At 39.5% G+C, this 13,052-nt stretch overlaps 2 protein-coding genes across 4 annotated transcripts in view; one reads left to right on the forward strand and one right to left on the reverse strand.

Moving 5' to 3' along the window:
- The window catches only part of MYLK (myosin light chain kinase), a 294,914-nt gene that overhangs the window by 45,989 nt on the left and 235,873 nt on the right, over positions 1 to 13,052 (forward strand). The gene's annotated exons all lie outside the window — the stretch shown is intronic.
- LOC308617494 (small ribosomal subunit protein eS27-like) lies at positions 10,680 to 10,931 on the reverse strand (the record flags this gene model as incomplete). The annotated part of the gene is made up of 1 exon (XM_081234703.1): positions 10,680 to 10,931. One exon carries the CDS (start codon positions 10,929 to 10,931, stop codon positions 10,680 to 10,682), a length of 252 nt encoding a protein of 83 aa, XP_081090829.1.

A 13,052-nucleotide genomic window follows, 5' to 3' on the forward strand; every position in this document is an offset into this window, starting at 1 on the left:
CAGAATCCAATACCAATAGCAACCCAAAAGTTCTTGTTGCCTCTGTCTGATTCTGCCTGTAGCTGAGAGTTGTTAGGTCATAGGCCCCAGAAGCACAAATGGCAGAACTGATGTGGAAGGGGAAAATGAATATATACAGGCCAGGGGACAGCTCCAGAGTAGGCTGGGTTTTTTTTTGTTTTTTGGGTTTTTTTTGCGGTATGCGGGCCTCTCACTGGTGTGGCCTCTCCCGTTGTGGAGCACAGGCTCCGGACACGCAGGCTCAGTGGCCATGGCTCACGGGCCCAGCTGCTCCGTGGCATGTGGGATCTTCCCGGACCGGGGCACGAACCCATGTCCCCTGCATCAGCAGGCGGACTCTCAACCACTGTGCCACCAGGGAAGTCCCCAGAGTAGGCTGTTTTAGGCTGACCTTGCCTCAGTGTAGAAAACTTAGGGCCATAGCCTGTAACACACAGTTTCTCTATAGGAAAGAACAGTTGTCCTCAGACTGCAATAACAAAAACATTTTTGGTTTTGGAGTCATATCCAAATTCAAGCTCCAGCTTGTGTGACTTTGAGAAACTACTAAATTTCTCTAAGCCTGTTTTCTCTATTGAAAAATGAAGATAACAGTGCCTACTTTGAATGACTAGCGGTTGTGAAGATTAAATGGGTATGTAAAATGCACTGTCATGCAAACAGAGGTCCCCATTAAATAGGAGCTGTTATTATCAGTAAATGCTCAATAAATATTTGAATGAGTCATGTAGCTAAATGGAAAACTGGCTGTGTTGCGGTAGACTTGGCAAAAAGCAAACCCCCAAATAAGCACACATACAAAGTAAACCCCTGGAAGTTAGTGCTGAAATTGATGTGCCTCATCTCATCCCCCCTGGTACCCTGATGAGACCAATTCGGGGAAGTTCCTAGTGGATAAATAGATGAGAGTTGTGGTGGTATGTTATAGGGGAAGGCCAAATTGAGTTGTTTCAACTGAAAGTGAGATTTCTTTCCTATATGCTTATAGGCAAGGAAGAAGTCTCTTTCCAGGTCAAGGGGAAGGAAAGCTACTTGTGTTGTACGTTCTCCATTTATTGATTCCAGACTGAGTTATATCCCTTTATTTGTCCAGTAACTGTAAGGACAACGTCACAGACACTGAAGACTCAGGTGCCCATGCCCCAGTGTAGCAAGTTCTGTTCCGAAAAGAATGGACTTGTAGTTTTGAATATGCCACATCACAGTATTTACTGTGTCCTCTTTCCACCCCATTCTTTCTAACTGAAGTTTTTGAATGAATGGGAAAGATTACATTAGCCTTTCAAGTTCTTGCCAAAGTCCTCTGTTCTGGTTCGTTCGATCAATAAATAGCTTAGATCTAAAAGGAGAAGTTCCCAGATCTCCAGGGTATATGGTAGCCAAGAGCAGTGGTTCTCTTTGCCTTCCTCACCATGCTTGCCTTTTGGACAGAGAGGCTTTAGTGAGGTGGAGATGCTTCTCTGGCTCAAGAGAGAAATGATTGGCATTCACATATGATCCCCTTGTCCTTTTTTAAAGTTTCATTTTGGGGGCATGTGCAACTTTGGGAAGGAGGACCAGATTCCTAATGTACATTTTGTTTACATTTTGAAAACTGATTCCCCAAACTCATATCTCTGAGGGACAAAAGGAAAGAGAAACAAAAAATGAACATCACCAGCCTCAGATGTGAAGTAACCATCTCTGTGGATCATAGAAGAAGAGAATTGCAAAAAGGTGATCAGAGACTGAAGTTTCTTGTGCTGTAGGTTGGTTGGAGGCAGTGGCTATGAAGAGTTTGGCTCCTATGAAATAAAGGGACCAAGAAAACAAGAGTGCTGTGCAGGCATTGAGAAACCAGAGTAAGGCTTGAAGCCAGGGCTGAAGAAGAGCTCACCAAGTCATGAAGGAAGGCTGGATATGTGAGAGGGAAGGAGGAGACTGGGACAGGAGTTGTGGGCTAAGGAATGCAAGAACAAGCACATAGCCTTGCTACCAGGAACTGAGCCCAGCTGCCTGCTGGTTCTGTGACTGCGGCTGCCATGTTCTTGTGGGACTGTAACACCCAACCTGCTTCTGCACTGGGGGCTCAGAGGGTCAAGGAGAAATGGGGTCAGAGAGAGGGGAACAAAATAACAAAAGTGAGAAGAACAGACTCAAAAGGAACTTGCCACTCCAAAATTGCAAATAAATCAGGTAACAGAATCAACTGTACGAATAAGAAATTATCCCAAATGAAATTAATTTGATAGACTAGTCTGAAAATAACTTTATAGTAAGTAGGTAGAGGATGTGCCCTGCCCTAAAAAAAGGGATAACTTTCATTAAAAAATAAGGAATTATGAAAAAAAAGCATAAATAAAATAAGATCAGATATATATAAAAAATTAAAATGTGAAATGAAAACTAGTTATTGAAATAAAGATACAATAGATAGGGTACACTGATTCCTAGCTACCACTGAAGTAAGTTAACAGATTGGAAAACAGTACAGAGAAACTTACCCTGTAAGTTTAGAGATACGAAAGATAAATTGACCGGCTTCAACATTCTGTAATAAAAGTTACAGAGAGAACAGAGGGAATGAAAGAGAAGCAATATTTAAATACATGGCTAATAATTTTCCAGAGTTGACTAACTACGAGTTCTTGGATCAAAAGTATCTCCGAATACTACGGAGGTTAAATAAAAGTTAACCCACAATTACACATATTGCAGTGAAACTGCATACTATCAAGGGCAGGGGGAGACCAGTATATGAAGCTGCTTGGGCTGCCATGACAAAATGCCATAGACTGGGTGGTTTAAACAACAGACATTTATTTCTCACAGTTTTGGAGGCTGGGAAGTCCAAGATCAAAACTGATTTAGTTTCTGGTGAGAACTCTCTTCCTGGCTTGTAGATGGCCGCCTTCTCACTGTGTCCTGACGTAGCAGGGAGAGAGAGAATGCGAGCTCTCTCCTGTCTCTTCTAAGGACACACTGATCCTATCTGATCAGGGCCCCACTGTTATGACTTCATTTAACCCTAATTACCTCCATAAAGGTCCGGTCTCCAAATACAGTCACATTGGGAGTTGAGGCTTCATCATATGAATTTAGGGGGAACACAAACATTCAGTCCATAGCAACCAATTAAAAATCAGAGTTTAAAATATGTCATGTATAAATAAATGACTAATAGATGTTTCAGCAGCAGGAGAAGTAAGAAAACAGACTTACAACTTCTAAGTGTTGGACCTAGAATACTATGCCTAGATAAACTATCCTACAGCAGTGAGAGAAAAATAAAGACCAAAGGTATAAACTCAAGACACTCATTAAAAGAACTATTAAAAGATATACTTTAGAAAGAAAAAAAATCAATGAGAAAGGATGCACAATATAAGAAACAACAGTGAGGGGCCTCCCTGGTGGCGCAGTGGTTGAGAGTCCGCCTGCCGATGCAGGGGATACGGGTTCGTGCCCCAGTCTGGGAGGATCCCACATGCCGCGGAGCGGCTGGGCCCGTGAGCCATGGCCGCTGGGCCTGCGCGTCCAGAGCCTGTGTTCCGCAACGGGAGAGGCCACAGCAGTGAGAGGCCCACATACCGCAAAAAGAAAAAAAAAAAAAAAAAAAAAAAAAAAAAGAAACAACAGTGAACACAGAAATTAAATATATTTATATTCATTTAACTGTTAACCTATGTAAAAAATTCCTGAGTGTGTGTGTGTGTGTGTGTGTGTGATTTAAAAATATGATTAAAATGAAAATTAGGCGACAATAGCAATATGGGGCAGGCTATTCTGGGGGGAAGTGATGTTAAAGCCATATTCAGAGTCAGGAAGATGATAATTATGGACTATGTAAAAAAAATTATAATTGTATCAGTTGAGGTTTGCTGCATAACAAACCACTACAAAACGTAAAGGCTTAAAAGAAACACTATCTTATTCAGCTCTAGAATCTTTGGGGTAGCTGTGTAGTTTTAAAAATCTGGGCCAGCTCAGCTGATCTTGACTATCACACTCATCTTTGATGGGCTGGTGGCTGGCTAGATGATCTAGGATAGCTTCAATGTCTGGAAGTTGACGGCCTGCATGCTGGGATGCCTTAGTTCTCTTCCAAATTGTCTCTCATCTTCCAGATTGTCTGCTGAGGCTGTTCACATGATAGTCCAGGCTTCCAAATGCAGCCAGAGAGCAAGCCTCCTTGTGCAAGCACTTTTTAATCTTCCGTTTGTATTACATTTACTAATGTCCTGTTAGCAAAAACAAGTCACGAGGCCAAGCCCAGATTCAAGGGGTGGAGAAACAGACTCGACCCCTTGGTAGGAGGTAAAGAATTTGTGGCTGCTTTTATTTTTTTTAATTAAAAAATTTTTTTAACATCTTTATTGGAATATAATTGCTTTACAATGGTGTGTTAGTTTCTGCTTTATAACAAAGTGAATCAGCTATACATATACATATAACCCCATATCTCCTCCCTCTTGCGTCTCCCTCCCACCCTCCCTATCCCACCCCTCTAGGTGGTCACAAAGCACCGAGCTGATCTCCCTGTGCTATGCGGCTGCTTCCCACTAGCTAGCTATTTTACGTTTGGTAGTGTATATATGTCCATGCCTCTCTCTTACTTCGTCCCAGCTTACCCTTCCCCCTCTCCGTGTCCTCATGTCCATGCTTAACGTCTGCTTCTTTATTCCTGTCCTGCCCCTAGGTTCTTCAGAACCATTTTTTTTTTTTAGATTTCATATATATGTGTTAGCATACGGTATTTGTTTTTCTCTTTCTGACTTACTTCACTCTGTATGACAGACTCTAGGTCCATCCACCTCCCTACAAATAACTCAATTTTGTTTCTTTTTATGTCTGAGTAATATTCCATTGTATATACGTGTATGGCTGCTTTTAGAATCTACCACAGTTTGCTCCTTGGCCACAAATTATTCACATTTCTCCCACTTTACATGTCTCATCCTACATATAGCATCAGGCTGGAAGGATGAGATCACAATCTCACGATCTTATCACATCAGGATGAATGAGGATCCTTAGATGTGGCTCCTTGGGTAAGGCGCCTCTTGATTCAGAAATCTGTGAATTACAATGACAAGTCACCTCCCTGCACACCTGACATACAGTGGTGAGACAGAGGCAGGTTAACTGAATAGACACATCCCTTCAAAAGGGGGAAGATCAGAGGATACATAAAATCACTGGTCTAAAATTCCCCCTAGGCCCTTGGTTAGGGCTCAGTTCTGCTTCCTGGGAGTGCCTTCCCATTCCATTGTTCTCCAAGGCCCTAGACTCCATTCTCTAGTCCCTTGGTTCCCCATCTTGAGAAATCTTTCCTTTCCATAAGAAATGGCCATGTTAACAGTTCAGCAGCTTTCTCCTCTGGCTTCCTGCCCATAGGTAGTTGAGAGCCTAGAGACGTCTTTGCAGTTTAATCAATCTTAGTTCCCTCTAGTCCAAGCTGATGGTGCTTTTGCTGGTATAGTTTTGTTTTGTTTTTGTTTTTTTAACATTTTGGGCTTTCGGTGTAACAGATTATAGTCTACTTTATTCAACAAAAGCTATACCCACAATTATTTTTTCTCTAGATTTATTCACTGTGATTTGGGATTAGGCGTCTGTCATGCCTTTTTGTCTAGTTGAGAAAGTATACTAGGCACTTTCTTAAATCTTTCAGAGGTCCTAACAAGTGGCCATACCCTTGCTTTTCTCTTTGTCCTAAGGTCTCCTTTTACTTTGAGAATCTTTTACTTGAAGACTATTCAGATATGGGGAGACTGGAGATGAGAGTTTTATTTTCCAACACAGCAGGCCCTGGGCCCTCTGTATTCCATCTAAATTCTGGTTGCAAACTGAACATTTCCTTCTTTTGCCCATTCTTCTGTCTTGCCATATTTTATCATATGCAGTTAAGAGTACCCAAGTGGCACTTTCCAAATTCTCTCTTGAGATCTACTTAGCTGTAACCAAAAGTTCATTAGGTTCATTTTTTTTCCTCTCAAGTTACTGTCAACTTCAGTTTTACCAACTATTCTGTCTCTACATAGTATGAGTCATCATTTTCCAGACCTTCTACAGCAGGTGGGTTTTTGGGTTTGTTTGTTTGTTTGTTTTTTCATTTTTGCAACCTTTGCAGTCTGTTTCCTTACTGATTTTCTAGTCACTGCCCTATTCCAAAGCCAACACCACATGTTTTAGGATTTTGTTATGGCAGCACCCCACTCTTGAAACCAATTTCTGTATTAATTAGCTTTTACTGTATAACAGACCACCCCCAAATTTAGGGACTTAAACCATGGCCATTTTCATTTATATCACTACTTTTTGGGTTGGCTAGGTGGTCTTTCTGGTCTGGACCATCACAGTTGATCTCTCAGTTTAGTCAAGAAAGCTTTTCTTTCAGGAAAATGTATGACCTTAAATACATTTATTAAAAATTTAAAAAATGAAAGATAGTTGAATATTGTATTATTTAAAATAGTATTTGGCTGTGTGTAAATGATCATGGGTTAAATGACCTAGAGGTTCAACCTTGTCATGTAACAAGAAGTTTGTTTTGTCAAACTCAAGTTCCTGTACCGACGCACAGTGAGGCCAAACAAACTGAAACATCAGAGTTTGGAGCAGTTTATTGATAAGAGGGTGCCAACCAAGAAGATATGAGACATAGGTTTTTCTCAGATCCATCTTCCTGGCTGTCTGGACTATAAGGTTTTTAAAGGCAACATTTGGGCTGAAGGTTGTGGAGGGCATGATTTTCTTCTGATTGGTTGGTGGTGAGGAAACAGTGTTGTGTTTCAGGAATCTTAATCACCAACCTTCTGGTTCCAACCAGTCTGGGGTCTCTGTGCTTGTGGTCAGCATGTAGTCACCATCCTCCACCTGGGTGGGAGTCTTAGTTCCTGCAGAACAACTCAAAGATATGCATCAGATGGTTACTTATATCCCTTGAAGAGGAACTAGGACTCTGATTGCTGAACTATTGTTTCTTGACTGCCTTTCTTTTGTTTCTGCATTCCCTCACTTCCCTAATTCGTAACTGGCTCTGCTCTTTGGAAATCAGGGAAGGCTTAGGAGACTAAAGACTTTTTCTACAAACAAGAAACGGTACACAGAAAGGCTTTTGTACCCAGGAGGGCGCTGCAGGGTCCGGCTCGGTTTCAGTCCCCCCTTTTCTGTGATACTTCTCAATCCTGAGGAAAACTGGTGCAGGATAAAAAAGGAAATAAATTTTGGTTGGAGAGGTTAATCATAAACTTTGCAGAGGTGAAACCGCACACCTCAGATTGGGACATGAACCCAATCACACCTCAGATGGGACTCAAACCCAGCCAAAATTTAGACTGGGACTTGAACCCACTGTCTTTTCATTGAAATCGCACACCTGGTCTCAGGATTTAATGAAGCTTAGGTTCTTTATGTCTCGTAGCAGAAAGAATTCAGTGAGAGACAAAGTGATAGGTAAGAAATGGATTTATTTAGAGAGATACACATACCATAGACAGAATATAGTGTTGTCTGAAAAGGCAAGAGCAGCCCCCAAATATGGGATGGTTAGTTTTTGTGGGCTGGGTAATTTCATAGGCTAATAAATTGGAAGTATTCCAACTATGTTGGGGAAGGGGCAGGGATTTCCAGGAATTGGGCCACTGCCCACTTTTTGGCCTTTTATGGTTGGCCTTGGAACTGTCATGGCGCCTGTGGGTATGTCATTTAGCATGCTAATTATTACAGTGAGTGTATAATGAAGATCAAGGTCTACTGGAAGTCAAATCTTCCACCATCTAGGGCCTAATAGGTTCTAACCAGTTTATCATATTCTGTTCTTAATGGTTGTATCATTCTTTTAATGGTTGTGCCCTGCCCTCTTCCCTCCTGTCTCAGAGGAACACAGTTTTATGGGGGACTTAATTTCATTTGGAGGTAGACAGTTCTAATCAGATATAGAGGTTCCATGATGCCATGATAGCCCAGGCTCTTCTACCTTTTGACTCATCTAAACTGAGCTTTCATACTCATGCTAGCTGCCTCATGGTTGTAAGGTGGCTGCTCTACTTCCAGTTTTGTATGCACATTCCAAACATGATGAGGAAGAAAAGGACAGGTTATGAAAGAGGCATGTACCAGCTGAGTCTGCTATCTGTAATTAAAGAGTTTTCCTGGAAGCCCTACCCAGTAAGTTCCACTTATATGTCATTGGTAACAGGTGTGTCATATGGCATTTCCTAGCTGCAGGGGAGTCTGAAAAACATAATTTGTTTGTCTTTTAGCTTGGCATATTGCCTTCCCAAACTTAATAGCGGTTATGCTAATAAAGAACAAAGGGATAATACATATTGTTTAGATGACTAATACTGTCTATACATGTCCATCTCAAGAAGATAGACAAGGAAGAAAATAAGCCTTTAGAAAAAGAAAAGTAAGGAAACTAAGAGGACAAATAAAATGAAATAGAAAGCAATTTAGAGGATCAAAAAGAGTTATAAAATAGATAAATCCCTAGTTAAGTTTTTTTTTTCAAAAAAGAGCTACAAATAATATTTTGTAAGAAAGGGAACTATAACTACAGATACGTAATAGATAATAAAAATCATAAGATTATACTCTGAAGAATTTTATGACAAAATTTGGATTGGGAAAAGACATAGTTTTCTAGATAATATAATTTGCCAAAACTACTTGAAAAAATATAGAAAATACCAAAAAGCAAAAATCATTAAAGAACTTAAGCTGATAACCAAGACCTCATCTCTCCAAAATATCAGGCTTAGGTGGTTTACATCTGTACTTTATTCAACTTCTAAGAAGTAGATAATCCTAATATTAACAAACTGTTTAAGAGAATAGGAAATTAGGAAAAGCTATCTACTTTTACAATGATAATATAACCTAAATACCCAAACCAGACAAGAAGAATACAAGAAAGGAAAATTATAAAACAGTCCAATTTATAAACATAGATGCTTATGGAATATTTGCAAATCTGTTTCAAATATTTACATTCTAAGTAGAGTTTATGCATGAAATTAGGAATGATCCAACATCAGAAAATATGTTAATGTAATAAATCATGTTAACAGATCAATAATACCTACAATCTGTAAGAAACAGAAAAAGTAGTTGTCAGAATTTAGTGCTTGTTCATGATTGAATAGACTTCTCAGGAAACTTAGAAGGGAGTTTCCTTAACGTGATAAAGAGCATCTATCAAAATATTCCAGCAAAAACTATCCTTAACAATAAGACTCTAGGCTTCTTTTCAGTAAAGACATGAAAAAGATAAAGATGCCCTTTCTCACCATTTATATTCAGCATTGTACAGGAGATTCTAGCCAATGCAACAAGATAAGAAAAATGTTGTGAATGTTGGAAAGATATGTCCTTATTTGCATACATTATGATTTTCTTGAGTTTTTTTAAGTAGAAAATATATAGTAAGAGCTTGCCAGTTTCCCTAGACACAAAATCAACATATAGAAATCTTATTCACTGGTAATAACCAATTAGAAAAATTAATAAATAAAGGATCCCATTTTCAATAGTAATAAAAGCTTCAAGATACCTAGTAGTATGCCTAACCAAAATATGTACAAGAAATTTTTGGAGAAATTACAATTACTGAAAAGAAAAAAGTCTTAATAAATGGGAAAAAAGGCAGTGTTCATGAACTGGAAGACTCATTATAAAGATGCCAGTTGTCACCAAATTAATTTATAAAATGAATGCCCTTCCAAGTATGGATGAGGACGTGGAGCAACAGACTCATTCACTTCTGAAAGGAGTGTAGATCAGTACAACAGCTTTAAGAAACAATTTAGTTACACCTTTTTTTTTTTACTGCTTCAAAGACACAAGTCTGAAGATTTATTGAGGACAAGGTTATATACAAATCAAAATGTTCCCTAGAAATGACACCTGAATAAAAAAGGACAAGTGGCCCCTGGATATAAGAGGTCATTGGTGATCCAAGGAAATGTTTTAGGTTAGAGGGATTAAAAGTAGAATTTGAATCACTGTACATTATCACAAACTTGGTGAAGGGAAGCATGTTACCTGGAGTTAAAGTGCACAGGAAAGGTAACAGGCATTTTAAAGTGGCAGAGAATTGAAATATTCTTTTATAAGCTAAAAAGAAATGAGAGGCTCAATAATTGTAGTTTATTACGTTAGAGAGGTAAAAAGCCAAAAAGAGGTAGAGGAGCCAAGTACAGTTCACCCCTTTTTCTCTGGTAAAAAGCAAAAGAATTTCTTAGAGGGCTAGGTTTTGAGTGCTTCAGCTAGATACTCTTAGGACCACACAAGATTTTAAATGCAGCGTCTGTCCTGGATGTATTAAATAACTATTATCTTCTTTTATTCTGCCAATGTGTAGATCAGTGTGAAGATTCAGGTGTCCTCCAGAAGTTCACGGGTTCTTACCAGATTTTCCTCTTTACCCTCTTTGCGGTGTTGGCATCAACAGCTTTCCTCTTTCTAGGTAAGGAGTCCTTATATTCAGCCCTGTGGACTTTTGATTTGGAATCTGCCTTCATTTGATTTCACAGATTGCCCCAACTGACTCTAGAGTTGCCCCTGAATGCGTGAGGTAGGAACTTCCTAGCAGTAAAACAAGACAATAAACAGAATGTATCCAAAATGTGTTTATTGGGATGGTTTCCCATTCATCTTGATTCTGGGTGCTTTTAGTGCTGCTTCCATCTGAAGGAGCATCCTTCTGTAAGCCTTGCTTTTCCTCCTGTAGGCTGGCAGAGGACAATAGAGCAGCCAAGACACAAAACTACTGTTTGTGCATGGCTAAAGACAGTGGTGATTTTATAACAACCTGGGCATTTCACATCCATGAAATAGGAATTGGGGCTCTGTACCAGGCACTTCTTGTGTTTCTTCTTCTCCTCTTCTGGAGAGGGATGAATGATATCCTTTGCGAGAGTCATGTTATTATGGGGAGGTCATCTCCCACAGAAAGCTGGTTACACCTTTTAAGGCAGAAATTCTAGTCCTAGATGGAGAATCTTTCTTATGTTTCAGCAAATGCATTAAAATGTCTATTGCAGAAAAAAAAAAGAAAAGAAACGGTTTAAGTGTCCATCAGTAGGAGAATGATAGTAGTGTTGTACTCATAGAATGAGATGCTATACATCTTATGCACGGGAGCAAAAAGAACTATCGCTATATTTCTTAACAGATGGATCTCAAAAACATAGTTGAATGAAAGAAGCAGGGTATGGAAGGATATGAAAAGAATACTATTTATATAAGTTTTAAAGTCTGAAAAACAATAATAAATAGTGTTTATGCTTATATTTTCTTTTTAGGAATCCATGCAAACATGCCAGGGAATGATAAACAATGAGTTTGTGATGCTGCTTCTCTAGGGAGAAAGGAAAGGGCTTGAAAATGGGAAGAGAGGGCTCAAAAATAGCCTCAAGTGTATCTGATGTTCTTTTTATTGAAGATCTGTTTGTCTCTATGTTGGAAATCTTCCACCATTTGAAAGTTGTTTTATCCTAAATGCAATGAGGTATCCTGGATTGGATCCAGGAGCAGAAAAAAAGACATTAGTAGAAAAATTGGTGAAATCCAAATAAAATCTGGAATTTAGTAAATAATGTACCAATGTTGGTTTTGTAGCTCTGACAAATAAATGTACCATGGTAATATAAGATGTTAAAATTAGGGGAAATTGGTTAAAGGAACTCTCTGCATCATCTTAGCAACTTTTCTAAAAATCTAAAATTATTCCCATAAACAAATGAAATGTTTATTTTAAGAAGTGGGGGTGGAGTTTAGAACACTTTAGAACACTCCTAGAGGGCAAGACCAGTCTCTCTGGTAAGTCTGATTTATTCCCGTTTCATGTTTGGTACTCCCTTAAAGTTCGGAGATCTTAGAGCAGGAAGGGGCTCTAACAGAGCACCCTATCCAGCCCCTTTCCTCTGGGAGGTAAGACAGGTAAAGTATTTAAAAAGAAACTCCTGGAGACCAGAGAGGCTGAGGAACTCAGTGAGCAGGGAGGACTGGGACCCAGAAGTTTTATCTCCTAGGATGATCTTTGTTCCTACTTCATTGCCTCTCATAATAAAGACAAATGAGGTTGAACAGCCTCCCTTATTTGTTTGTTTTGAAAACCAGAGGAAAAGAATTACATATCACCCAGAAATGGTTTAGGGGACCAAAGACACAAGGTAGAGAGGCCAATGCGAGGTTGGTACATCATTTTGTCTCTTTGTTATGAACCTCCTTAGGATTTGAGACTGCCTACCCTTGAGGGCAGAGTGGGCTGGGATGGGAGGGAACTAAGAATTGTAGAATGTATCTGTGTCCTCAGTCCTTATCAGAACCATCTAGATAGATGTAATTGCCCCCATCTTACAGAAGAGGTAACAGGCTTAGAAAGGTTAAATCGCTTCCCCAAGGTTATAAAGCTAATAAGAGGTAGGCCTATTGTGATACGCTGATGTAATAGATTTGTCATGTTTCCTGGAAATAGCTCTTAAAACCTTTGTAATTTCTTAAGTGATAAGAGCTATATGGACATCTTTTGTTCCTAACTCCTTAAGTAGCACTAGAGCATAAAGATGAAATGGGTGTTTTTTGTTATTCATAACAAGCCTGTTTCAACCACTGAGTTTATATTAATGAGGTGATTTGTGGAAAGCCCCTGGAAAACCATAGGAAGGGGGATAGTTGCCAGCAGAGCCAGCCAGGTGATTAGAGAGTTGGAACTTTCAGTTCCACCTCCTGACCTCTGGGGAGGGGAGAAGGGCTAGAGATTGACTTAATCACCAATGGCCAATGATGTATTCATTTGTGCCTATGAGAGGAAGCCACCATAAAAACCCAAAAAGATGGTGTTTGGAGAGCTTTTGGGTATACCCCAGCTTTCTGGTATACCCCAGACTCCATGAGACAGAAGCCCCTTTGCTTGGGACTCTTCCGGACCTCACCCTATGTATCTCTTCACCTGACTGTTCATTCATGTTCTTTAATATCCATTGTGATAAACTGTTAATCTAATAAGTAAACTGTTTTCTTGAATTCTGTGAGCTGTCCTA

This window comes from Mesoplodon bidens, assembly GCF_964165515.1.
Source record: "Mesoplodon bidens genome assembly, chromosome: 5".
In the NCBI taxonomy this organism is placed as follows: Eukaryota; Metazoa; Chordata; class Mammalia; order Artiodactyla; family Ziphiidae; genus Mesoplodon; species Mesoplodon bidens.